Source organism: Podarcis filfolensis (genome assembly GCF_964270895.1).
Source record: "Podarcis filfolensis genome assembly, chromosome: 16".
Classification (NCBI taxonomy): domain Eukaryota; kingdom Metazoa; phylum Chordata; class Lepidosauria; order Squamata; family Lacertidae; genus Podarcis; species Podarcis filfolensis.
The window spans coordinates 2,210,514-2,236,933 of NC_139620.1; the positions used below are offsets into that span (position 1 = coordinate 2,210,514).

At 48.7% G+C, this 26,420-nt stretch overlaps 1 protein-coding gene and 1 long non-coding RNA gene across 3 annotated transcripts in view; one reads left to right on the plus strand and one right to left on the minus strand.

Moving 5' to 3' along the window:
• The window catches only part of LOC310751984, a 297,164-nt gene that overhangs the window by 184,938 nt on the left and 85,806 nt on the right, over positions 1–26,420 (minus strand). The gene's annotated exons all lie outside the window — the stretch shown is intronic.
• LOC310751835 (uncharacterized protein) lies at positions 10,731–17,806 on the plus strand. The gene is made up of 2 exons (XM_083591561.1): positions 10,731–10,809; positions 16,724–17,806. Exon 2 carries the CDS (start codon positions 16,746–16,748, stop codon positions 17,520–17,522), a length of 777 nt encoding a protein of 258 aa, XP_083447687.1. The 5' UTR covers positions 10,731–10,809; positions 16,724–16,745; the 3' UTR covers positions 17,523–17,806.

A 26,420-nucleotide genomic window follows, 5' to 3' on the forward strand; every position in this document is an offset into this window, starting at 1 on the left:
TTCTGCCTAACTGCTGCTCTTCTACCTCCCAATAAGGAGCAGTGATGCAGCCAACCGCAGCTCAGATAAGTGCCTCTTCCGCATTGGCTACTGAGCTTTGTGTGTGCAGGGGCTGTGATGTGGAAGTGTGAGTGTGGGGTTTGTGAGAGACGGCGTAGAAGATGCGCCCAGTTTGTAGCCACACCTCCCCCAGGCCTGCAGACCCCAGGGGTGTTGCAGTGGGCCGATGGGGACTTCCAGTGGGGGAAAGGTTTGTTTTCCTGGCTGTAAGGACTTCTCTCTCTCCTTCCAGCTCTCGACCCGTCAGGATGACTCACCAGTGCAAGCTGCCTGCCACGGCCCCACCCAGCTGTGTGAAGGGAGTTGCGGTCTGCGCTGCCCCTCAGGCCACCAAAGGGGTCACAGTGTGTGGGGCAGCCCCGTCGCCTTGCTCTGCCTGTGCTGCTACGCCTGTCACAGTGTGTGGGATACCGCAACAGACCGCCTGTGGGGCCAAGACCATTTCCGTGTGTGGGATACCGCAGCAGACCTCCTGTGGGGCCAAGACCATTTCCGTGTGTGGGGTACCGCAGCAGACTGCCTGTGGGGCGCCAACGCTGACTGTGTGCGGCCTGCCACAGCAGACCACCTGCGGTGCGTCGACACTCACCGTGTGTGGCCTGCCACAGCAAACCACCTGCTGCGGTGCGCCGGCGCTGACCGTGTGTGGCCTGCCACAGCAGACCACCTGCGGGGCACAGGCCACGTTGGTCCCAAGCTGTGTCTCATCTCCCTTGGTGATCTCCTCAGGATGTGGATGTGGCGGGGTTCCCTTGAGCAGCTGTGTACCGGTAACACTGAATCTGGTGCAGCCCACTTGCGTCGCTGCCGCACCCTGTGCCAGTGCCAGCTGCTGTGCCGCCCCTGGATGTGTGTAGAACCCGGGCACATGGCAGCGATGGGACTGGTGGATGCGGAATTGACGAACGGATCGAAGAGTAGCATGGGGCGAGCTGTTGCCTGCCTTTGCTATGTTTAACAATGATTCGGGCTCTCTGAAAAATCCCCTAATCGTTTCATTCCTAACTTTGTTCCTCCTTTGTCTCTTGGTATCATTTTCTCCTATCCTTTAAAGGCAGGGGTGGGTGCACGTTTGCCCTCAGCCTCATTCCATGATGGCATGGGGAGCCTAGAGGGAGAGAGGGAAGAAGAGGGGGTCAGGGAGGGAGGGAGGGAGGGAGGGTCAAAATAATAATAATAATAATAATAATAATAATAATAATAATAATAATAATAGTCTAGGCGACTTCCAACAAAACACTAAAATACAATAACCCATTAAACATTAAAAGATTCCCTAAACAGGGCTGCCTTCAGATGTCTTCTAAAAGTTTGGTAGTTATTTTTCTCTTTGAAACCTGGTGGGAGGGCGGTTCCACAGGGCAGGTGCCACTACCGAGAAGGCCCTCTGCCTGGTTCCCTGCAGCTTCACTTTTCTCAGGTAGGGAACCGCCAGAAGACCCTCGGCACTGGATCTCAGTGTCCGGGTAGAAGGATGGAAGTGGAGACGCTCCTTCAAATATACTGGACCGAGGCCGCTTATGTGTGGTAAAGGTAAAGATAAAGGTAAAGGGACCCCTGACCATTAGGTCCAGTCGTGACCGACTCTGGGGTTGTGGCGCTCATCTTGCTTTACTGGCCGAGGGAGCCAGCGTACAGCTTCCAGGTCATGTGGCCAGCAGCACTAACCTGCTTCTGGCGAACCAGAGCAGCGCACGGAAACGCCGTTTACCTTCCCGCTGGAGCGGTACCTATTTATCTACTTGCACTTTTGACGTGCTTTTGAACTGCTAGGTTGGTAGGAGCAGGGCCTGAGCAACGGGAGCTCACCCCATCGCGGGGATTCGAACCGCCACCCTTCTGATCAGCAAGCCCTAGGCTCTGTGGTTTAACCCACAGCGCCACCTGCGTCCTCAAAATGTGTGAGAGGGGTGTAAAAAAAGAGGGGAAGGGGGTGTAAAAAGAGAGAGAGAAAGGGAAAAGAGAAATGGGTTATCCAAATGAAAGAGAATGGGATTTCAAGGAGCAAGGGAATGTCATAAAATGAGAGAATGGGTGTCAAAAGAGGGGGACGGACAGAAAAGATTGCCGGCTCACCAATTCTGATCCTGACCACCCAAGATTTAGCCCCACCTATCACTAGCACCTGCCTCAAGCAGATTACTTCTGTAGGAATGTGGTCCTCAACAAACAAATGAAAAGGTTCCCACCCCTGCTTTAAGGAATAAGGAAATGGCCAGCTATGACCTTTCGGGGTACGCCAGGCCTGCATAAACCCCTTGGTGTTGGATTATTCCCCTTTCCCCTGTCTAGATAATCTTTTCTCTTCCTCCTTGCTTAAAAAAAAAAAACCAGCAAATAAACGCTACGGTTTTGTGGCACCAAAAAAAAAAAGGGATTACCATTGTTGTGTTTATCCATCTCCTTGCTGTATATCTTCCTGTATGTTCGGTCAGAGAATCGCAGAGATGGATGAAATGGAGACAGAAAGTCACGAAGAATTTACTAGGAATGAATTAGGTCTTTTACGGTGTCACATCAAAGGTCAGGGAAGCATCCTGGCAACATTACCGTCATCTAAAAATGAAAAGAGCAAGTTTCTACCTCCAGGGTACACAGAAGGGGTTTGGAGGGCATGGAAGCATTTCAGAAATCAGATGTGTTTGTGCATTTGTGTGTGTGTGTGTGTGTGTGTGTGTGTGTGTGTGTGTGTGTGTTTGTGTGTCCTCCATATCACATACCAAAATTCCAGATCACCTAAAGAGGAGGACTTATAGCTTCCTCACTCAGAAAGTATCTCCTCCTATTTCCAGGGATTTAAAAGGAAATCAAAACCACATTGTGAAAGTAAAATGGAAAGCAGGGACCAAACAAATCACATACCCTTCAACTGTCCTGGAAAAATAGGGACATCCCATTTTTTTCCTGCGAGAGCATGCTGGCCGTTTTAGCGACTGCAATATCACCCCCCAAAAAAACAACTTCTTCAGGGGCACAATCTCACACCTTTCCCCAAAAAGTGCTTTATCAGGGCTGCAATCACACACAAATCATTTGACTCACCCCGGAGTGTGGCCCTGGAAGATGGCATCCTGTTTTTTTGTCATGATGTGTTGGAGGGTATGAAATCATTATCCCAGAATGGTGGTTTCCATACTTGAAGTGGGTTTGGAGGGATCCTTGGAAATTATGTTATCAATTACCACAGCATCTGTCACAGATGTTGACCTTTCAAGGACCTCACTGAGCAAAGGGTTGGACTAGATCAGTCCTTCAGCTTTTGAGTGACCAGGTCTCAGTGGGTCAGAACTCCCATCACCCCCCAGTCGCCTTAGACAATGGTTAAGGAAGACAGGAGTTGTAGTCCAACAACATCTGGGGAACCAAAGTTTCTTTATTTATAAAAAATATGTATACACGGGTTGTTGTTGTTGTTTTAAAAAAGAAAAGCATCAGAGCAGTTTACAACAATTAAATGTAGAGCCCCACAATAAAAACCATATAAATTTGTTTAGAATCAGAAATCAGCTCTCAGCTATGGAAATGTGTGTTTTCTTAATTGCCTGCATAGACCTGGCAGAATAGAAAAGCTTTTAGCAAGTGTCTTAAACACAGAAAGTGTCTGTTCAATCTCTGTTGGCAGAGACTCCAATGCTTAGTTTCTCATTGTTGCCAAATGAGCTGTGCCGGCAACACTCCTGCTAATGATCTCAGTGACTGAGTAGTCCCTGGAGTATCCTGCACTTAAGTTGTTCAGGGTAATAATATTAATAATAAGAACAATAAGAATAATATACCCCACCCATCTAGCAGGGTGACACCAGTCACTCTGGGCAGTTTCCAACACATAAAAACATAACATCAAACACCAAAAGCTTCCCAATGGAGCTGCCTTCAGATGTCTTCTAAAAGTCAGGTGGTTGTTTATTTTCTTGACATCTGATGGGAAGGCGTTCCACAGAGCGGGCGCCACCACCGTGAAAGTCCTCTGCCTGGTTTCCTGTAACTTCACTTCTCGTAGGGAGGGAACCGCCAGAAGATCCTTGGAGCTGGACCTCAGTGTCCGAGCAGAACAATGGGGGTGGAGACACTCCTTCAGGTATACTGGGCCAAGGCCATTTAGGTCTTTAAAGAAGAAGAAGAAGAAGAAGAAGAAAAGAGTTTGGATTTGATATCCTGCTTTATCACTACCTGAAGGGGTCTCAAAGCGGCTAACATTCTCCTTTCCCTTCCTCCCCCACAACAAACACTCTGTGAGGTGAGTGTGGCTGAGAGACTTCAGAGAAGTGTGACTGGCCCAAGGTCACCCAGCAGCTGCATGTGGAGCAGGGAAGCGAACCTGGTTCACCAGATTACGAGACTACCGCTCTTAACCACTGCACCACACTGGCTCCCAGTTTAAAGGTCAGCACCAACACTTTGAACTGTGCACGGAAACATAAATCAACACAAGGACCTTGAATCTGTCTCAGCAGTAGGTGGGCAGCCAGCACACCTGTTTTAACAAGTGTCACATGTTATCAGTCATATGCCCCCAGCTTGAAAATTCAGAGAGCTCCTGCCAGTAGACAACCCTATGCTATATGGACCTGCTATAAGAAAGGTTCTGCAGGCATTGGAGGCTCCTCAATAATATAGCTACCACCGGAGAGAACTCTCCCCGAAGTTCATCCCTTACAACAATGCCGGACACACTGGAATGCCATGTCCACAAAGGAATGACAACGGGATTATGATCATGAGTAATCTCTGTTGCCTAACGACACCTTACACAAATAGGAGAATTAACTAGATGAGCTTGTGGTTGTTCTGAGTATTATTGGCGTGATCTCCTGGGCCAGGAAACGATTAGGAAAGAGGCTCAGTGGTGGAATTTCAACCCTTGATCTCTTTCCTACTCTACTTGTTCTGACAGCTCCCAGCTTCTGGAATACTCAGCCACAAAGAATGCATGAAATAGCCACATAAAGGGAGCAGAGTTTTGCACCCATGAGGGAACTGTCGTCTTCTTCTTCTTCTTCTTCTCCTTCTTCTTCTTCTTCTTCTTCTTCTTCTTCTTCTTCTTCTTCTTCTTCTTCTTCCAAATTTATAAACCAAATCACAACCTGAGGTCATCCAAGCAGTGGGCAACAATGCATAATATAATATCACCCAGGCCTTTGGCTAATTATTAAACAACCAATGGCCTTTCAAACTATGGTGGGGTGTTGTTTTTGTTGGTTACTATGTTGTGCATTTTTGTCTTTTTATATTGTATGCCACCCTGTGATCCTCGGATGAAGGATGATATAGCAAATTAATAAATAAAAATCATAGAATCATAGAGTTGGAAGAGACCACAAGGGCCATCGAGTCCAACCCCCTAATAACAAGAGGAGAACAAGAGGAGGAGGAGGAGGAGAAAAAGAAAAAGAAGAAGAAAAAGAAGGAGGAGGAGGAGGAGGAAGAAGAAGAAGAAGAAGAAGAAGAAGAAGAAGAAGAAGAAGAAGAGGAGGAGGAGGAGGAGGAGGAGGAGGAGGGGAGGAGGAGGAGGAGGAGGAGGAGGAGGAGGAGGAGTAGTTTGGATTTGATATCCCGCTTTATCACTACCCAAAGTGTGACTAGCCCAAGGTCAACCAGCAGCTGAATGTGGAGGAGCAGAGACGCGAACCCAGTTCACCAGATTACGAGTCTACCACTCTTAGCCACTACACCACAAAACTCTGTGCCAGATGGTCATTATAGGGACAACTGTTTAAAATTAGTGCCTGAGTTTTGATTTTGATTTTCCTCTCCCCTCCTTCTCCCTTTTTCTTTGAGTGTGGTGTTTTTTAGATTGTAAGACTATGGATAGGGGCTATCTTGTTTGATCTCACCAAACGTTCTAGATAAATTAAACCAATAAAACACAAAAAGTATAAGTTCTAAAAATGTACAAACACAATAAAACAATTTCTACACATTCTAAAACTCAAATTAGAGATAGTATGGAATCTGACATCTTCATGAATACTTTCACAAGGATGGAGAGTTAGCATTTTCTTCACTGGTGATCAATTCACAAAAAGGGATGCATTTTTTGAAAGATTTCATTGAAGCAAATAAAACAAATTGCTCCAATAAAAATTATAGAAGTACAAAAAAGCACAGTATATCCAAGAGAGACTTAATATTAGGTTGGTAAAGTATTTTAAAACCATTAGGAAAACAGAATCTGATTCTACTGTGGAGAAGAAGTCCTGTGTGTCTGTACTTGTTGTATAGAGAGTAAAATCTCACCAAACAGCATAGAATTTTTCAGCATCTTCCAAGCTTTTGGCACCACCTATTTTATGAGTTATTTTTTTCAGCTGATTCTAAACTCCAAAATAATTTTTATATCCAAGTGAAAGTTTCAAGGTTTTCCATTTGGGGCAACTGAGGTTCTAGCAGGTGCCAACATCCAGGTCAAGAGTATCTGAGAGCTGGAACCTTTCAAGGGGTCATCAATTTGGGTTTTTCACAGATGGATGTTTGCTCCGATTGTGAGCTAAAGAGCAGGCTTTCACAGAGGAAGCTCCAGAGGGGAAGAAAGGGTGCTCAGGCTTTGAGCTTTAAGGTGAAGACCATGCCTGAAAAGAAAAGAGGAAGGGTAAGTGGGAAAGATAAGCCCTTGGGGTGAACTTGGAAGGGGATCTTTGAGTGTTTGGAGATACATCAAAACCCAAATATGCCATCATTGTTCAAAGGTAAAGGGACCCCTGACCATTAGGTCCAGTTGCGGACAACTCTGGGGTTGCGGCGTTCATCTCGCTTTATTGGCCGAGGGAGCTGGCGTACAGCTGCCGGGTCATGTGACCAGCATGACTAAGCCGCTTCTGGCGAACCAGAGCAGCGCACGGAAACGCCGTTTACCTTCCCACCGGAGCGGTACCTATTTATCTATTTGCACTTGATGTGCTTTTGAACTGCTAGGCTCGGTGGTTTAACCCACAGCACCACCCGTTCATTGCACACAGACAAAAGCACACTTTCCTGTAACACAGTGTTTCCCAAACTTGGGTCTCCAGCAGTTCTTGGACTACAACTCCCATCATTCCTAGCTAGGACCAGTGGTTAGGGATGTTGGGAATTGTAGTCCAAGGTTTCCCAATATTAAAGTAAACAGCAATTCAGTTATCTTGTAGTATTGGCCCAAAAGAAAAAAGTGTAAGTTTACTTGTGTGTATATATCCTCTACATTTATTATGAAAGGAAGGGGGTCAGGGAAAAGAAAAGATCTCTCAGTATACCTGAAGGTGAGTCTCCACCCCCGTCATTCTGCCCAGACACTGAGGTCCAGCTCCGAGGATCTTCTGGTGGTTCCCTCCCTGTGAGAGGTGAGGTTACAGGGAACCAGGCAGAGGGCCTTCTCGGTAGTGGTGGCCTCCCTGTGGAACACCCTCCCATCAGATGTTAAGGAAACAAACAACTATCTGACTTTTAGAAGACATCTGAAGACAGCCCTGTTTAGGGAAGTTTTTAATGTTTGATGTTTTATTCTGTTTTTAATCTGTTGGGAGCCACCCAGAGTGCCTGGGGAAGCCCAGCTGGATGGGCAGGGTATAAATATTATTATTATTACTCTCAAAATTGTCCTACAATGGTACAACCTTTGCTACAGGTGTACAGTTAATATTCCATGAATGACTAGGAAAGCCTCCTTAAACAAAAGCATCTTCAATAGGCACATAAACATCAGGACATGGGGCGCATGCTTCATCCCGGCTGGTAATTTATTCCAGACAATTTATCCCTGGCGATTCAACACTAAAAGCCTTGTTTATCGGTTAGAACTAGCCCTGTTTTCAGCCAGGACTAAGAACACCTCTGGTGTATGTATCTCGTTTAAGGAGCACCGTTCCCAGGGAGAGGCAGTACCTGTTTTGAGTGCTTGCACATAGACCACATTCCCATCAGATATCATCGCAGGACGGGTTCAAATCCTGCCAAGGGGTGAAGCAGAAGGACAGATCTTGGTAGCTTTTGTTCAGCTGCGGGAAAACAAAAGAGGAGGAAGAAGACATTTATTGACTCATGCGGCATCCTCCATTAATTAATTGGAAAGATGAAAGGGCAATGGAATTCCTTCCCATTTCCATTGTTTATCCTCTTTGGAGGTGACTGGGCAGAATTCCATCCCAGGCACCTCACCCTCCCAGATTGACTGATCTGTCCTTCTTGGCTCCAAAGGTAACAATAATGACTCAGAACCCATTTATTAAAACACAATAAATCTCATTTTATCTCTCTCCAGGTGATCATGACAACATTGCATTCCACCAAAATGTTAACAGCTCACGATGAGATCAAGAACTGGGAATTCTGGAAAGATCTTTTTGAACGTGGCATCCGTGCCTTGGCCCAGTATACCTGAAGGAGCGTCTCCACCCCCATCGTTCTGCCCGGACGCTGAGCTCCAGCGCTGAGGGCCTTCTGGCGGTTCCCTCATTGCAAGAAGCAAAACTACAGGGAACCAGGCAGAGGGCCTTCTCGGTGGTGGCGCCCACCCTGTGGAACGCCTTCCCATCAGATGTCAAAGAGATAAACAACTACCTGACATTCAGAAGACATCTGAAGGCAGCCCTGTTCAGGGAAGTTTTTAATGTGTGACATTTTAATGTATTTTTAATCTTTGTTGGAAGCCGCTCAGAGTGGCTGGGGAAACCCAGCCAGATGGGCGGGCTACAAATAATAAATTATTATTATTATTATTATTATTATTATTATTATTATTATTATTGACGCCGTGAACCCCATGACGTGCCGTCCAGTGCCGTCCTTATGGGCGCCACATGCCTCGGGGGCCTGGCACCCATAGGGACGAGTCAGGGCGTGTGGCACCCATACAGGATGAGACGGGGTGCACGGTGGCCATAGAGACAGGGCGCATAGTAGGGCCTCAGCCGCCCTACAGCTGGGGGGGAGGCAGCAGGCGGACAGCGCGGAGCCTGCGGGCACCAAGACGCATGCCTCATGCACGCTGCAGGCCCTGCGGTGACAAGTGCCGCCTGCCATTTTGTCACACACACCTCATCAGGGTGACACCCAGGGTGGACCGCACCTCACTCACCCCCCTTCATAGGCCCCTGCCTGGCACCACTTTCCCTCCTTCTTCCTGAAACTATACTCTGTCACTCAGTCTGACAGCCTCGTTTGCGTGGCGAGTTCCTGCCCCCCCAGTGGAAATAATGGCACATGACACAATTATGAAGGTTAATGGGCGAAATAAGGCCACAACTTTATTGGTTTCAGGTGATGAGCGGTATTGGCTTAGGCATTGGTCCTAACCGACTATCCGACTTCAGCCCGTTCGCTTGAAGTCTGGGAAGGGTTAACCACCAGGAGGGGGAGTCCTGCTGATGCACATCAACTAGGAACTCCCCCGGGGTCACCGACTGGAGGCATGCCTTAGGCCCTCACCTCCCCGGGCTTCGGACAGGGCCACACCCCCGGAGTCCTTTAATGGACTACCCTTCAATATGTGGGGCAGGTGATGGCGCTTCCTCCCCTCTTCCATCTACAGAACAATACCAATGCCTAACCGCCAATACCAAGAAAGTTGTGGTGATTTGCAACGAGGTAGGCAAAAGGCTGGAGCCAATTTGCCAAGTGGAAAAATTCCTACCAGGCCCCTCAACGGCGACCAACCAAGGTCCATAGCAAGGTCAAGGAACAAAAACCTTGTAGGGCAGGAGGGTGGGAAAAGCAGGAACAGCTGATGAGCAGCAAAGAGGGAGATCCCCGGCTATGTCCTGCCTTAAATAGGGCAGGCCACGCCGCCAGAGCCAGCCAATTGGCTGGCCAGGGGGTGACGCTGCCGGGAATCCCCCCAATCAATGAGGGCTGGGCTCCAGCCGCCCAGCGCGTGGTGGGGCCGTGACGCCCACAACCCCACCTCCTCTGTAGTGTGGAAGTGGCTTTGTCGCCCTCCTTCCTGATGTCCCCTCTGGCTCTCATTCTGACATTCCCGGCTCCACTAGGGATTGAACTTTCTGCATGCTCCACCCCTGAGCTACAGCCCTTACCCTGCATTTTGCTTCTGGAGAAGAGGCCAACTCTCTCTCTTAGATCTTGATGGACCTGGTTTCTCCCCTGGTAGACCTCCATCCACACGTTGGGACCAGTGGTCTTTAAGCTGCTAGTGGATCACAGCCTGATCCAACGTGGGTCACAACAGGAACACGGCTGCCATGTGGATATATGGTGAAAGATGAAGCCATGGGTCTGCAGATGGGTTAAAAGTGGGTCTGAAGAGGTTGAATATGCCTGTTCTGAACTTTTGAGCTTGTGATCAGTACCAAGGAATGGTTTGGCAGTCCAAATTGCATCCCATGGAATAGGGTGGTTTTCCATACTGTGTGACTCAGGGCCTAAAGAATGGATGTGAGGACAGCAGCAGATGTGAGGATTCATCCATCCATTCATCCATCTATCCATATTTAGTTCCTTAAAATAAACAATTTATCCCCGTTCTTTGTTTTCCCACTTCCATGTGGGTCCAACCAGCTTCACGTGACCCAGCCTTCTCATTTCCAAAGTCCTTCCGCTCATGTTAGGAGGATTCCATTCAAACTAATGAGGGCTGTCAGCAATTTGGAGATGACTAGGTGGGGCGAGCTTTGGGTGCTCTTAACAAGCTTCCCATCCCTCGGGGCACCATCTTTCCGGGATCTTGCCTCTTGGAAGTCATATAAAAGAGGCGGCCGGCTCGGTGTGTCCACCAAACTCAACTTGGACTCTTGGATCATCCTGTTCTTGCCAACCACCGTGGTGAGTATCTTGGGATCTCTCTTGTTCTCATGGAAGAGCCCGTCTCAATTGAGCTCTTAACAATTCTAGGCTACAGCCAGGCTGCTTGCTTATTACAGCATTCTTTTGGTTATTGGGTTTTATTCCCCACTTGGAGGAAAAATTAGTAGTACCAAAGGTTGTAATTTTCGCCGATGGCTTCGGGGATGGTTTACGACAGCCAATGAGATTTTGGCCATTCTGTTCAAGGTGCTGCCTTTGGGGGACTTCCCTGCCTTCATTTCAGAGGAGGCAATTTCTTAAAATAAATGAGTGGCAACAGAGGAGAATTACAGAGGAGTGAAGAAGTGCCAGGAGGGCGAGAGAACCAAGACGTAAGGAAGACATAAGGAAGGAGATCAGAGAACAAGAGAGGTAGAAGGAGAATGCCTGATGGTGGCGATACCATCAGCAGCTCTCTCTTCAGTGGAGGTGTAAGTGGCTTCTCTTAAACATGGGATTAGCAGCCGACACCTTGGTGGCATGGTAAAAAATAGGAATAATAACAGGGAGTAGGAGCAGGAGGGTGGAATAATGGGTTCTAAATTACAATAGGCAGTAAGAGCCCTTCAGAGAACATCCTTTACTGCAGGGATGCAGAAGCTCCAGGTCCTGCTGGACTATAACTCCCATCATCCCTGACCATTGACCATGCCAACTAGGGCTGATTGGAGTTGGACACCAAGAACATGGTTCAACTACAACTCCCATCGTCCCTGACTACTGGCCATGCCAACTGGGGCTGATGGGAGACTTGGCCCAACAACAGTCATTCCTCATCCACATTACTTAACAGTTTGGGCCACCCCAATTTTTGATCTTCGTTGGAAAAGTAGTATCATAGAATCATAGAATTGTAGAGTTAGAAGGGACCGCCGGGGATGGGTTCATCCAATCCGTCGCAATGCAGGGATCTCAGCTAAAGCATCCCTGACCTCTGCTTAAAAACCTGCAAGGAAGGAGAGTCCACAACTTCCTAGGGGAGACCATTTCCCTGCCAAACAGCTCCTACAGTCAGAAAGTTCTTCCTGTTGCTTCACTATGCTGTTGGTTCTATTATTGTTCAGTATTTGTTTGCCCATTTAAATAGACGTTTGAGGCTGTCCCAAATATTATTTATTTATTTATTTAGTTATTTATTTATTTATTTATTTATTTATTTACTCACTCATTCAGATAGATTATTTATATGGTGCTCTTCCAACTGCTCAAAGCTCAAAGCTCAATTTAAAAAAAAATTAATACAGAAAACAACAACCCACCATTGACAAATCTTAGTGTTCAAACCCAACAAGTTCAGAAATACGGTTGGTGGCTTCTCCTCTTGTTGAAGTTCACCAAGCGGAGGCCAGGATGCCTTTATACCACTTCAGACTGCAGATAGGGTCTAGTCTGAATGAATCCTCCATACAAAACTGTCCATTAGCTGTCCGCGACCATCTCTACCATAAGACAGAGTGGGGCAGATGCCTTGGGCAACAGTTGCGATGAGGTCGCGGCAGAAGCTTAGATAGAACAGTGAACAAGCAGTGACAACAGTGTGGGAGAGAGCAAAGCTATGTGTGTCACACAGCCTGGCCTGCACCCGTAACTTAAGCTGTTTCCAGTGGAAGACACTGTCCCTATCCACCATATTGCAATATGGCCAACCCATACAGAAAGGAGGAGTGTCAGGGAGACCTTCTGCCAAAGCATGCTGGTTGTCTATGAGGATGTTTCAAACATGCATTGAAAGGGAAGGAGCTTTATCAGAGAGTGTATGTTTCTGATTACCAGTTGCTGAGAACCTCAGGGCTGTTACACTCTCGTTCTGGTTGCCGTGGGCATCTGTTTGGCCACTGTGAAAACAGGGTGCTGGGCCACATCCAGCAGGGTGCTGGGCCACATCCAGCAGACACTTTTCATGTGGCCATAATTCAGTGGTGGAGCATCTGAATGGAGCGAGCTCGTTTTCTCCTGCTCTGGAGGGGAGGACGTGAGCCAATGGCTTCAAGTTAGGAGAAAGGAGATACCAACTAAACTTTCTCGCAACGGAGTCTCTCGGGATGTTGTGGGCTCTCCTTCCTTGCAGGTTTTGAAGCAGATGTTGGGTGGCCATCTGTCATGGATGCTTGAGCTGAGATTCCTGTATTGCAGGGGGTGGGACTAGATGGGACCCCAACTCTACACTTCTATGACTCTATGAATTACACGCTTAAGGTCCCAGATCCTATCCTCAGCATCTCCAAGTAAGACTAGGAGAGACTCCCTGCTTGAAATCCTGGAGATCCACATCCCATCAGTATAGATGATAGGATCCGTGGATCTAGTGCAGTTTCTGATGCTCTTGTGTTGACAGCAGAGGCAAAACAGGAAGCTGTCTACTACCAAGCCCAGTTCAGAATAGTCTACTGCAACCTTTCTCAACCTGTGGGTCCCCAGATGTTGTTGAACTACAACTCCCATCACCCCTAGCTAGCAAGGCCAGAGCTCAGGGATGATGGGAGTTGTAGTCCAACAACATCTGGGCACCCCCAGGTTGAGAACCGCTGGTCTACTGTGACCAGCAGAGGCTCTCTGGGGTCTCGAAGAGACAGAGAAGTCTTTATTGTCATCAGCTGTTTGATCTTTTCAATTGGAGATGCCATTGAATTGGGGACCATCAGCATGGGGGGGGAAACCATGCGCTCTACTAGTAAGCTACAGGTTACAAAGGAACACGGAAGCTGATTTATGCCAAGTCAGACAGGTGGTCTATCTAGTACTGTCCACACCAAATGGCAGCAACCCTCCAAGATTTCAGGCAAGGATCCCTCCCAGCAGCCCTACCTAGAGATGTGCAGGGACTGAGAAAGGTACCTTCTGCCTGAGTAGCTGGTGTTCTGCCTCTGAGCAATGGCACTTCCACATGCAAGGCGCATCCCAGGCTTGTGCTAACACGCACATTGAATATATGTCCATCAGCAATGAATTGTGGAATTTTGCAAGGCTGCGCCACAGCCGTTCAAAATTCTGGGACAACAGAAACTGAATGCCCTGTTAAAATTATGCAAATTAAACACGCACTCATAAAATTTTCCTCATTTGCATAATGTACTCTGTATCTGCTGATGATTCGTCTTGCAGGATTAGGCAAATTGACAGAGGCATAAGGCTGACAATATATGCTATATGGAAGGGCTGCGTTCTCCCTCCGGTCAGATGCAGAATGTCGCTGGACACCAGTTGCAGGGAATCACAAAGAGGGAGAGAGAGTTGCTCTTGCACTCAGGTCCTGCTTGGGGCATCTGTATGGCCACAGTGAGAACAGGATATGGTAGACTATTTATGGACCTTAATGTCCACAAATAATAACACCCTAGTGGTCCCAGGCCCTAAGGAAGTCAGATTAGCCTCAACCAGAGCCAGGGCCTTTTCAGTACTTGGTGGAACACTGTCTCATGAGACCAGGGCCCTGCAGGATCTGATTTCTTTCTGCAGGGCCTGTAAGACAGAGTTGTTCCTCCTGGCCTTCAGCTTGGAATCAACTTGATCCACTTCCCCTCTTTCCTTTCTCCTTCTGTGATGGAACTCCTATTTGGAGACTTCCCTGGCTTTTTTCTGGCCCATGTAGGACCAGTCTGGATAGCTAGCCTTGGTGAAGATTGGATGTTTTCATCCCCAAAAAGTTTTTGATTGATCTGATCCAGCAGCCAGGTTCCTCTGATGTTCCTCTGAGTGAGAGAAGGGCAAGGAGGGTGGAGGGGCCCTGAAGACCTATTCCCTTGCCCACTGGCAATCTTATGCAGCCACCATGATGGCTTCTGTCATTTCAGTCCCCTTTGCCCATGCACTTTCAAGCACAACGTGGGAACCATAAAGGAAGGGGAACTGAAAATGGCATTCTGGGAAAGAGGAAGTCCATAACTGATGTCACATCCTGCAGGGTTTCTGTGTTCCAGGAGAATTTCAGTATATAGGCAGATGTTGCCAGGCTGCACCTCCGATCATGTATGGTCATTGGCCATTTTGGCTGGGGCTGATGGGAGTTGCAGCCCAACAATATTTTTAGGGCCTGAGGTAGAGGTCCATCTCAAGTCTCATATGAGCTACATTGACTTTGTTGTTGTTGAGTCTTTTAGTTGTGTCCACCTCTTCGTGACCCCCTGGACCAGAGCACGCCAGGCCCCCCTGCCTTCCACTGCCTCCCGCAGTTTGGTCAAACTCATGCTGGTAGCTTCAAGAACTCTGTCCCACCATCTCATCCTCCATCGTCCCCTTCTCCTTTTGCCCTCCATCTTTCCCAACATCAGGGTCTTTTCCAGGGAGTCTTCTCTTCTCCTGAGGTGGCCAAAGTATTGGAGCCTCAGCTTCACGATCTGTCCTTCCAGTGAGCACTCAGGGCTGATTTCCTTAAGAATAGAGAGGTCTGATCTTCTTGCAGTCCACGGGACTCTCAAGAGTCTCCTCCAACACTTAACTAGAGCCTCTCATTGTTATTATTTTGCAAAGGGACTGAGGAGGTGCCATAATCTCCTTTGAGACAACCCAGCATTTAGTTAAGGTCACCTTGAGCAAACTGGTTTGTGTGCATCAGAGTGGCCCCAACCCCCATTCATTTAAAATTGAGGTTGTGATACACCCAGACTGTGTTGAACAACATCTATGGACACCCACTTGCGGTCGAAAGGCATCTCCCGTACCCTTTAAGAGCTATGGGGCAACTTTCAAGGAACAACTGCCAATGTACTCAGCATTCGTAAGAACTTGTTAGAAGCAGCTGTTCAGCCCTAGACACTATAATTAACAGTTGCTCTGCTGCTGCTTACGATTTACATAGCTAAGGGCCCATCTGTATGATGTGTAATTTTCTTCCCCCACAATAACCTCTGATGTCTCCACTATCACAACACTCTTCCCAAACTCTGTGCTCCTGGCTGGAACCATTGGCTCATCTCCTTCGGTGTCGTTGTGTGTCTTTACAAACAAAGGAGTCAAGATCCCTGTCATTGGCTAAGCAGCTGTGATGTCACAGCAGGATCGAGTTCAACACTGCTCAGTGAGAACTGGACAAGAACTGCGGGGAACTATTGAATCAGAGAGCTTAATAATAAATAATATAATAATTTTTTATTTATAATCCGCCCTTCCCAGTTCAGAAAACCGGGCTCAGGGTGGCTAACAACAAATTCAAAACAATTGATGCTACAAAAAAACCAGCATAAAATACGGTATAAAGCGTAAATAACAATAAAATCAAAAATCAATTTAGGGGGGAAATCCATCCAATAAATATTAGATGATCAACAGGGCTAGCTGGCTAAATTAGTCCTATTTGGGCCAGCGAGGAGACCAGGGGAGAATTAACTGTGGGATCCCAGAGCGGGTAATCTTCATAAAAAGGGAAGGAAGGGGAATAAAAGATCAGGCCAAGTTGAAATTGAAAGCCAGGCGGAATAGCTCTGTCTTACAGGCCCTGCAGAAGGAGGTTAAATCCTGCAGGGCCCTGGTCTCATGGGACAGAGCATTCCACCAGGTCAGAGCCATCACTGAGAAGGCCCTAGCCCTGGTGGAGGATAATCTGACTTGCAGTCTTTATATCAGGGATGTGGGATCTGTGGCCCTCAAAATGTTCTTGTACTATACCTTCCACCAGCCAATGTTCTTGGAGTCTAAACCCTACCATCCCCCTTTGGCACGGCCAATGGTCAGGGATGATGGGAGCCATCGTTGAGTAGCGTCTGGAGGGCCACAGGCTCCACATCCAGCAGGTTCTTCCTGTGCTCTTATGGAACCTCCAGCTCCAGAGGCAGTCTACCTAGATTTTACAGTTTCTGGTGGGATTTGGACACTGTGACACCAGGAAGCTGGACTAGGTGGGCCACTGGCCTGATTCAGTGGGTTCCTCCTTTGTTCTTATGATTTATTTCTCTTCCAGAGCTTAAAACCTCCCCACCAAGATGTCTTACCAGTGCAAGCAACCCTGCCTTCCTCCTCCTTCCTGCGTGAAGACTAAGAGTGCCACCGTGTGTGCAACTCCTGGAGGCGCTGTCTGCGTGACCCCATCTCAGTCATCGTGCGCAGATGCCTGCACTCCTAAATGTGCCACCGTGTGTGCCACTCCAGGAGGCTCCATCTGCGTCACTCCACAGCAGCCCCAGTGCGCCACCGTCTGCCAGGGTCCTTGCGGCTCCATCTCGGTGACCCCCCTGCAGAACCAGGGGCCGACCATATGCGCCACCCCCGGTGGGTCCGTCTGTGTGTCACAAGGCCAGGGTCAGTGCTCGACCGTCTGCCAGGGCCCATGTGGCTCCGTCTGTGTGACACCGCAGCAGCCCCAGTGCGCCACCGTCTGCCAGGGTCCCTGCGGCTCCGTCTGTGTGACCCCGCAGCAGAGCTCCGGCTCATGCGCCACGGTGTGCACCACCTCTGGCGGCTCCGTCTGCGTGGCCCCGAGCAAGGGTCAGTGCGCTTCTGTGTGCCAGGATCCCTGCGGGGCTGTTTGCGTGGCTCCCATCCCAGCCCCAACTGGGGGCGCGTGCGCCACCGTCTGCCAGGACGCCTGCGGAAACGTGAGCGTCACTCCCTGTGCTACTAAGTGCGCCAACCCCTGTAGCGGGGTGAAGACATGTGCCACAAAGTGCGGGAACCCCTGCGTCACCGTGTGCTCTGACCAAACCTGTGTGAAGGCCTGTCCTTCCATCAACATGGGGCAATGCAACGTCAAGAAATGCTAAGCGGCCACAAGGTCAGATCCTGATTTAAATCCCCGCAGTCCAGCTTTTGTAGAGCTTCCTTCCGAGAGTGGATGACACCTCCTTCCTCAAGTCTTCCTTGGTCCACGTTCTCTGCTCTCCTCTCCTCTAGATGCCCTGAATCTCGATGTACAAGTAACGATCTTCCCCAAGATATCACATCTGGCTTGGAGAAAGAGCGAGGGGCTATGAATATTCTTTGGTGGTGGGAAACACACAGAACTTCCATGTTAGATAGACAGCAATAAAGAGCAAATATAAAGACATCTACGTTGTTGCGTTCTGCTATTCTTCGTCGCGTCAAGAGCTTTTATTTTTACTGATTTGTTACATTCATAACCCACCTGTGGCGATCACACAGGGTCCCCGGATGTTTAACGGTCTATTGATCCCTGTGCCACCACTGTGCTCGCTTCCCCACTGCCACCATCCCGTTACTCTCGGGTAAAACACTGAGTCCAGACAGTTGTTAAAAGTGAACCAAACCCCCCCCCCCAAGTTTATTCTACAAACATTAACAATTTTATGGTTTCTCAGATAATATTCCTGTCAGTATCTTTACCGGCCTATACCTGACTGATTATCTCAACTGTTTGACTGACTCCTCTTAACAATTTCTCTCACTCCAGACTAGCCCAACCCACAGACTTTTCTTCCCTGTCTCTTCCAAACCTCCGACTGTCTTCTAAACCACCCTAACTCTGCCCCTTGGGTTCCCATTGGTTAGTCATTTTACAATTGCGTGTCGAGACCCCGCAGCCACCCCCTCGTTGGAAATAACTCACACAAGAACACAGATATTAGGTTTATGTTATTGGGCAAATTTTGGCCACAACTTTATTGAAATCACAGAATGTGAGCGGTATTGGCTTAGGCATTGATTGGACCTGACTATATCTGATTCCTGCCCATTGTGCAGGAAGTCCAGTAAGGGTAAGCCACAGGTAGGGGGAGCCCTGTCGATGCGGATCAACTCAAGCTCCCCCTGGTGTTCCCGTCGGGGTCGTGTCAAGGCCCTAGCCCCCAGGTGGGCTTCAGACTAGATCAACACCCCCGGATTCCTTTAATGTAATACCCTTAAGCATGGAGGGGCAGGTGATGGCCACACCTCACCTCCCCCACACAAGGTCAAACAATGCCTAACCGCAACCCTAACAAAGTTGTGACGATTGCTACAAGGTAGGCGAAAACCAAGTGTCCAGTGCCAATTTGCCAAGTGGAAAAATTCCTACCAGGCCCCTCGGACAACCAAGGCGACCAACCGAAGTCCATAGCAAGGCCATTGCCTAACCTGCAAAATAGGGAGGGTGATTGAGGAAGCGAGCCAAAGAGGAAGTCCTCTGGCTCGCTCCTCCGGCCACGCCCCCGGCCACGCCCCCACCCCCGGCCAGCGGATTGGCTGGACGGGCTCTGACGTGGCTGGGATCCCCCAGGCAACGGGGGACAAAGTCCCCCGCCCCTGGTGGGGAGTGGGTGACCATGCGGTCCACAGCAACTCCTCCCCACTGTGAAGTGGAGCGGATTTAGTTAACCCTTTCCTTATGAACCCAGTATGATGTCACACAACTAGGTGGGCAAATGCCACGCCACTTATTCTCCAAGGAGTTCAAGGCGGCATGCCTGGTTCTTCCTCTCTTCAATTTCATCCTCACAACAGCCCTGTGAGGTAGGTTCGGGTGAGAGGCAGTGACTGGCCCAAGATCAGGGAGCTGGCAAGGAAAGCAGGTCATTCATAGGTCAGAGAAACAGAGTGCAACACTTGGCTGACTTACAGTTAGTTTATTTATTGAGGAAGCAGAACACAGAACACGCGGAAACTGCTAAGGGTTGCTCCTGTCTAGATGAAGCAATTGCCCGGCCTGGCTTGTAATTCCCCTTCACTCCTGGCCCTCTTTTCCAGGCTCCTCCCTCTGTCTATGGTGAGCTTCAAAGGACCCTCTCTGCTCAGCAACATGCAATAAACGCCTCATTCTGGGAAGGAGGAGGAGTTTGGATTTGATATCCCGCTTTATAACTACCCGAAAGAGTCTCAAGGCGGCTAACATTCTCCTTTCCCTTCCTCCCCCACAACAAACACTCTGTGGGGCTGAGAGACTTCAGAGAAGTGTGACTAGCCCAAGGTCACCCAGCAGCTGCAGGTGGAGGAGCAGGGAAGCGAACCCGGTACACCAGATTACGAGTCCACCGCTCTTAACCACTACACCACACTGGCTCTGTGGTGGACTTGCATGCTGTCAGCGGAGAAGCTGTCAGAGGGGGTCTGTCGGAGAGCTTCCATGTCTAACCCCTGCCCCTGCCCTGTCCTGGGGCAACTGTTTCCTCCTCTTCATCATCCTTCAAGCTCCTGGCCTCCAGTACTTCTCAGCTTGTCCCCTCCTCTGGGGTGCGACCGGTTTCCCACCCCCAGGAGCCAGCACCCCAGTCCTCTCCCTCTAAGTTTTCCCAGGGGAGATGGGCTCCCAGGGGTCAGGTGGCTTCCATCACTCCTCCTCATCCAGCCAATCCCTGACACCCAAAATGTTTGCTTGTTGAATTTATACCCCCCACCTTTCTCTCTAAGGAGCTGGAGATGGTAATAATAATAATAATAATAATAATAATAATAATAATAATAATAATATTTATACCCCGCCCTCCCCAGCCAAGACCAGGCTCAGGATGGCTAACACCAAATATAAAAGCAATTGATTAGAATACAGCTTAAAAAACAAGATTAAAATACAACATTAAAATGCAGCCTCATTTCAGTGGAAACTCAAAAACTTTTTTGGGGATGAATACATCAAGTCTTCACCAAGGCTAGCTATCCAGACTGGTCCTACATGGGCCAGAAAAAAGCCAGGGAAGTCCCCAAATAGGAGTTCCATCACAGAAGGAGAAATGAAAAAGGAAAGAGGGTGAGGGGATCAAATTGATTCCAAGCCAAAGGCCAGGTGGAACAACTCTGTCTGACAGGCCCTGCGGAAAGAAATCAGATCCTGCAGGGCCCTGGTCTCATGAGGCAGAGCGTTCCACCAGGCAGGAGCCAGTGCTGAAAAGGTCCTGGCTCTGGTTGAGGCTAATCTAACTTCCTTAGGGCCTGGGACCTCTAGGGTGTTGCTATTTATGGACCTTGAGGCTCTCCGTGGGGCAGACCGGGAGAGGCGGCCCATTGGTACGAGGGTCCTAGGCCATGAAGGGCTTTAAAGGTTGAAACCAGCACCTTGAACCTGACCCTGTACTCCACCGGGAGCCAGTGCAACTGGAAAAGCACTGGGTGAATATGCTCCCATGGCAGGGACCCTGTGAGGAGCCTCGCTACAGCATTCTGTACCCATGTACCCATGGTTCTCCCCACAGGCTAAAAGAGGCAGGGACTGGCCCAAGGTCACACTCAGGAAACTTCATGGCTGAGTCCAGGACTAATCACTACAACACTCTGGATCTTGATGCATGGACAGTGGCGTAGCAAGGGTGGGGCCTCCGGGGCGGCCCTGGGCCAAAATTCTTCGGGGACCAAAAATTCAAAAGAAAAAGCAATAATAATAAATAAAAAACAGGGCTCTCTCCCCCTCACACAGAAAATCTCCCAATGTTTGCACAGGTGGACTTGGGCGACGGTCAGTTGCTAGGGCGCCCTCTGCATGGGTTTTAGAAAAATACCTGCTTCCAATCAATGTTCTGTCCCACTTTCCACTATACTTGACACTCAGAGGGCACCAGGTCTGCCACTCAGGTAGGTCACTGAGCTATTGCCCCTTCATTCAAGCTTATTGGCGGACGGGGCAGAAGATACTTGCCTTGCCCCGGGCACTAGCAACCAACGCTATGCCACTGTGCCCAGGGGTCTGTATAAATTTCCGGGAGAAGGGGCAAACTAAAGGACTGCATGTTATATCCAATGCTAGTCTAATGCTAAACTGGTTGAAGTCAATAGACGTTATTAAGATAGGTTCATTCATTTCAATGGGTCTGCTTTGAGTAAAAATCATCTGGAGACAACCCTGAAGGAGTTGGGACCCATTAGTTTCTCACCCTCCAAAGAGTAGTGCCTGTGGATTTTACTTCATTCTACAAATGCTACAAGAAGGGACGTGGGTGGCGCTGTGGGTTAAACCAGAGCGTAGGACTTGCTGATCAGAAGGTCAGCGGTTCGAATCCCCACGACGGGGTGAGCTCCCATTGCTCGGTCCCTGCTCCTGCCAACCTAGCAGTTCGAAAGCATGTCAAAGTGCAAGTAGATAAATAGGGACCGCTCTGTCGGGAAGGTAAACGGCGTTTCCGTGCACTGCTCTGGTTCGCCAGAAGCGGCTTAGTCCTGCTGGCCACATGACCCGGAAGCTGCACGCCGGCTCCCTTGGCCAGTAAAGCGAGATGAGCGCCACAACCCCAGAGTCGTCCGCGACTGGACCTAATGGTCAGGGCTCCCTTTACCTTTACTTACTAATGCTACAAATGCTAGAAATTTACTATGGGGAATATATTTTATCCAACCAAGTGTCTATAGCAGGGTGGCTCAAAGCACAGCCTAAGAACAACATTTTTAAACGGCTCTCGGTCACATTTGATACTCCCCCCCAGCTGCCATCCAAAAGTCAGAGAGGAAGTGAGGCCCTGGGCTTTGGGAAGCAGGCGCAAGGGCTCTGACAGGGTCCTAGAGTCCTCCTGACTCCTTCTCAAAGCCTAGTTACTGCTTGTTCAGCTTTAGAATGGAGTAGCAGGGCTCTAGGACCCTGCCAGAGCCTTGTGCCCCCTGCTTAGGCCTTGCTTGGCTGGCTTTAGGACAGCAGCTCGAGGACGAGAGGTGGGTGTCAAATTTTGGCACACACCAAGGCAGTGTGCGACCCGCAGGTTCCGTGTCAAAGTCCTCTTGCAGCCCATTCTGTGTGGAAAGTTGGTCCGCCCTGGTCTATAGAATGCCTGCCATTTGGAAGTCCTGAAGTTATACATAAACCTGCCTCCAGAGGGCTCTGAGGCAGAGAGAGAGAGAGAGAGAGAGAGAGAGACTTAATGTAGATTCTGGCATATAAGATGACTTTTTAACCCCGGAAAATCCTCCAAAATGTCGGGGGTCGTCTTATACGCCGGGTATGGGTTCGCTGGTCAGCAGCAGTGGGCGGAGGGCTCCGTGCTGGGAGGAAGCCCCCCGGCGAAGCTGGCCAGCGATGCTAACCCGGCTTCGCTGGGCAGCTTCCTCCCGGCGCAGAGTGGAGCCCGCCGCCCACTGCTGCTGCTCAGCAAAGCTGCCGCATATAAGACTGGGTGTATAAGTCGACCCCCCAAATTGGCAGCTGCCAATCTGGGGGGTTGTCTTATATGCCCAGTCGCCTAATACGCCGGTAGTCATTGATAGTTTAGTTACCCTGCCTAGTTTGAGACCCTGATGACTGGGCCTCAGTCATCAACTATCAGAATTAGATTGGCACACCATCTGCATACCCAAACACAATTATAAGAGGATGGGGCTGTTGTTGTTTTTAAATCAGGGCTGAGGAAGCATTCTTAGATGGAACATAGAAAGATGCCTTACACTCAGGCCACTGGTCCAGATAGCTCAGTACTGTCTGCACAGTCTGGCAGCAGCACCCCGGGATTTCAGGGAGGGTAGGTTTTCTAGTCCTATCTGGAGACATCAGGGATTGAACCTGGGACCTTCTGCATCTAAGGAGGTGGACATTGCTGGACACTGAGGTCCAGCTTGGACATGAGGTCCAGCTCCGAGGGCCTTCTGGCAGTTCCCTCACTGTGAGAAGCGAGGTGACAGGGAACCAGGCAGAGATCTTTCTCAGTGGTGGCGCCCGCCCTGTGGAACGCCCTCCCATCAGATGTCAAGGAAATAAACAACTATCTGACATTTAGAAGACATCTGAAGGCAGCCCTGTTTAGGGAAGCTTTTAATGTTTGATGTTGTCACTTTTTTACTAATAATGCTCTGTTGGGAGCCGCCCTGAGAGCCTAAGGAAACACAGCCAGATGGGCGGGGTATAAATAATACATTTATTATTATTATTATTAATCAACCCCAGTCAGCGTGGTCCATGGTCAGAGGTGATGATGCTGATGGAAGACGTAGGGCAGCAACATCTAGATGGCTACAGATTCTCCATCTCTATTAAAGGCTAAATAAATAAACAAATTCCATACAGTCCAGTATAAGAGTATCAAAGATCAATCACACTTTCACCTTGCAACATCTTTTACAAGAGACTTTGAATAAGGTGTCTGGACAGAGTTTGCCCATCACAATTGCCGTGTACATGGCCCTGTGCGCCAAGAATAGACATCATTATTTGTGCATTAGCAAAATCAAGCCCTGATTTCCCAAGACATTTCTGGTAGAGAAGCCCTAAGAGACTGGATACTGACACTATGGGATTACAGTGCTCATCTCACTTTCAGTCTGAGGGAACTGGCATTTGGCCACAGACAGCTTTCCAGGTCATGTGGCCAGCAGGACTAAACCGCTTCTGTCATGATGGAAACCAGAGCACATGGAAACACCATTTACCTTCCCGCCACAGTGGTACCTATTTATCTACTTGCACTGGCGTGCTTTCGAATTGCTAGGTTGGTAAGAGGTGGGGCAGAGCAACGGGAGCTTACCCTGGCACTGGGATTTGAACTGCCAACCTTCTGATTGGCAAGCGCAAGAGGCTCAGTGTTTTAGACCACAGTGCCACCCGCATCCTTTGGTGTAGAGAAACCAGGGTGTGTGAAGGCCAAACCACTACACGCATGCTCATCAGACCATTCACGTATACAGTTATGTGTAGCCTTCTTCAGATGATTATCTTCTGTGTTGTAACCAACACACAAGAGCATTTGTCCCTCTAGCTCAGTGTTGTGTATGTGGGGACTAGCCCATAAGTCTCCAGTTGTTGTTGCACTACAGCTTTCATCATCCCTGACTATTGGACAAGCTATCCAGTTTCCAAGTTTCCTCTTTTCTCATCTTGGACTATGTGTACAAACTCACTCACTGTCAACAGCCACAACAGCATCCATAGTCAACCCGATCAACCATCACTCAACCATCCAGTCACCCCCCATCAACCCACCAACCATCAACATCCAATGTCCTCGTCCCTTCATGAAGGCGTTTCACCTCACCTAAATCATCAATGTTGATCGCCTGTCATTCCCCATGAGATGAGTTGAGAGATCCCATAATTGGAATTAATTCATTCCCATCACAACCAAACATAACTCGTGTGACAGGAAACCATGATGACAGCATGTCGCCTTAGAAGGAAATGCACGTCTTAAGTGCTTACCCTTTCACCTTGTTCAAGGAACAATAAAGAAGGTGGAAAGGGCTGGGTGTGTGACTCTGACATCACCAATGCATTGCAGGGGACAAATCACTCGACGTAGGCCTGGAAAGGGCTGCTTTAGCAGTTCCATCACAGAGCTGAGCCATAGGTCAAAAGTCCACCTAGAGCTCAAACAGGAAGTGGTCATAGCACAACCTGTTAAAGATGTCTAATGGGGGGAATAGTGGGTCTATACATATATACATGAAATGAATGAATAAATAAATATATCTCTCAAACAAACGTTTGTCCGCAGACAGTTTTTTCCAGGTCTTGTGGCCAGCATGACTAAGCTGCTTCTGGCAAACCAGAGCAGCGCACGGAAATGTCGTTTGCCTTCCCGCCAGAGCGGTACCTATTTATCTACTTGCACTTTGACGTGCTTTCGAACTGCTATTTGGGCAGGAGCAGGGACTGAGCAACGGGAGCTCAACCCGTCGCAGGGATTCGAACCGCCGACCTTCTGATTGGCAAGCCCAAGAGGCTCAGTGGTTTAGACCACAGCGCCACCCGTGTCCCAGAACAAAAGGTACCATGATCCTAAATAGCAGTTGTGGAGGAACATGAGTGGGCACCTCAAAATAACTCTGTTGGATCAGGCTGAAGGAGTCCCATCTAGTCCAGCACCCTAGTTTCACAATGGCCAACCAGAGGCTCCAAGAGGAAGCTGGCAAGCAGGAGCCAAGTGCAAAAGCATCTCTCCCTGCTTGTGAGCCATGCTGCCTCAAAGAGTGAAGGTAGAACATTGCCATATGGCTAGTAGCCTCTCCATTTAGAAATCCACTTGGATAATTAGATGGCCCCTTACTCTGATCTAGCAGTGCTCTCCTTATGTTTATATTGTTCGTGATAGAGACAGCCTATGTGTACAGATGCCATCTATCTCTGAGAAATCAGTCTCTGAGGATTGTCCTCTTTGAGGGCCGCCCAGAGAGGTCTTCTAGGCCTCTTTTAGAAACAGGACTTTAGACTAGATTGAGGATAGACAATATGTTTTCCTCAATATGTTGTTGGAACTCAACTTCCAACATCACCCTGACCAAGGGCCTGCTGACTAGGGCTGGTTAGAGTCCAACAACATCTAGAAGACACCACATTGGCTACCCTCAGACTAGCTGCATCATAGCTCTGATCCAGCTGGGGTCTTCTTATGCTCTTAATATGATTCTGACAGATTATCTTATCCCAGGCAGCTCACTAGACTAGGCAATTCAGCTCTAAATCATGGTCTTCATTTGTGACTACCTAAAGCTTAAGGTTGTTATCCAGCGATGTTCCTGCTCAGAGTAGACCCATTGAAATGAGTTAATCATGCCCATTCATACCAACAGGTCTATACTGAGCAAGACTCACATTTGGACAACAGCCCATGGAGTCAACAAGATCAACTAGGAAAGAGAAATCAGGTGATATCGCAGATGGAGACTGAAGAGATATTCAGTTTGGTTCATGTGTTCTTAATGGTGTACACCGCCCTGGGATCTTTTGATAAAGGGTGGCATATAATTTGAATTAATAATAATAATAAAACTTCAAATTTTCTGAAGCAATATGTGAACCAAGACAGAGCCCTCCTTTGAAATTTGCA

Bases quoted from the DNA above. Each gene is read 5' to 3' on its own strand.
- LOC310751835 (XM_083591561.1), top strand. From the start codon at position 16,746: ATGTCTTACCAGTGCAAGCAACCCTGCCTTCCTCCTCCTTCCTGCGTG.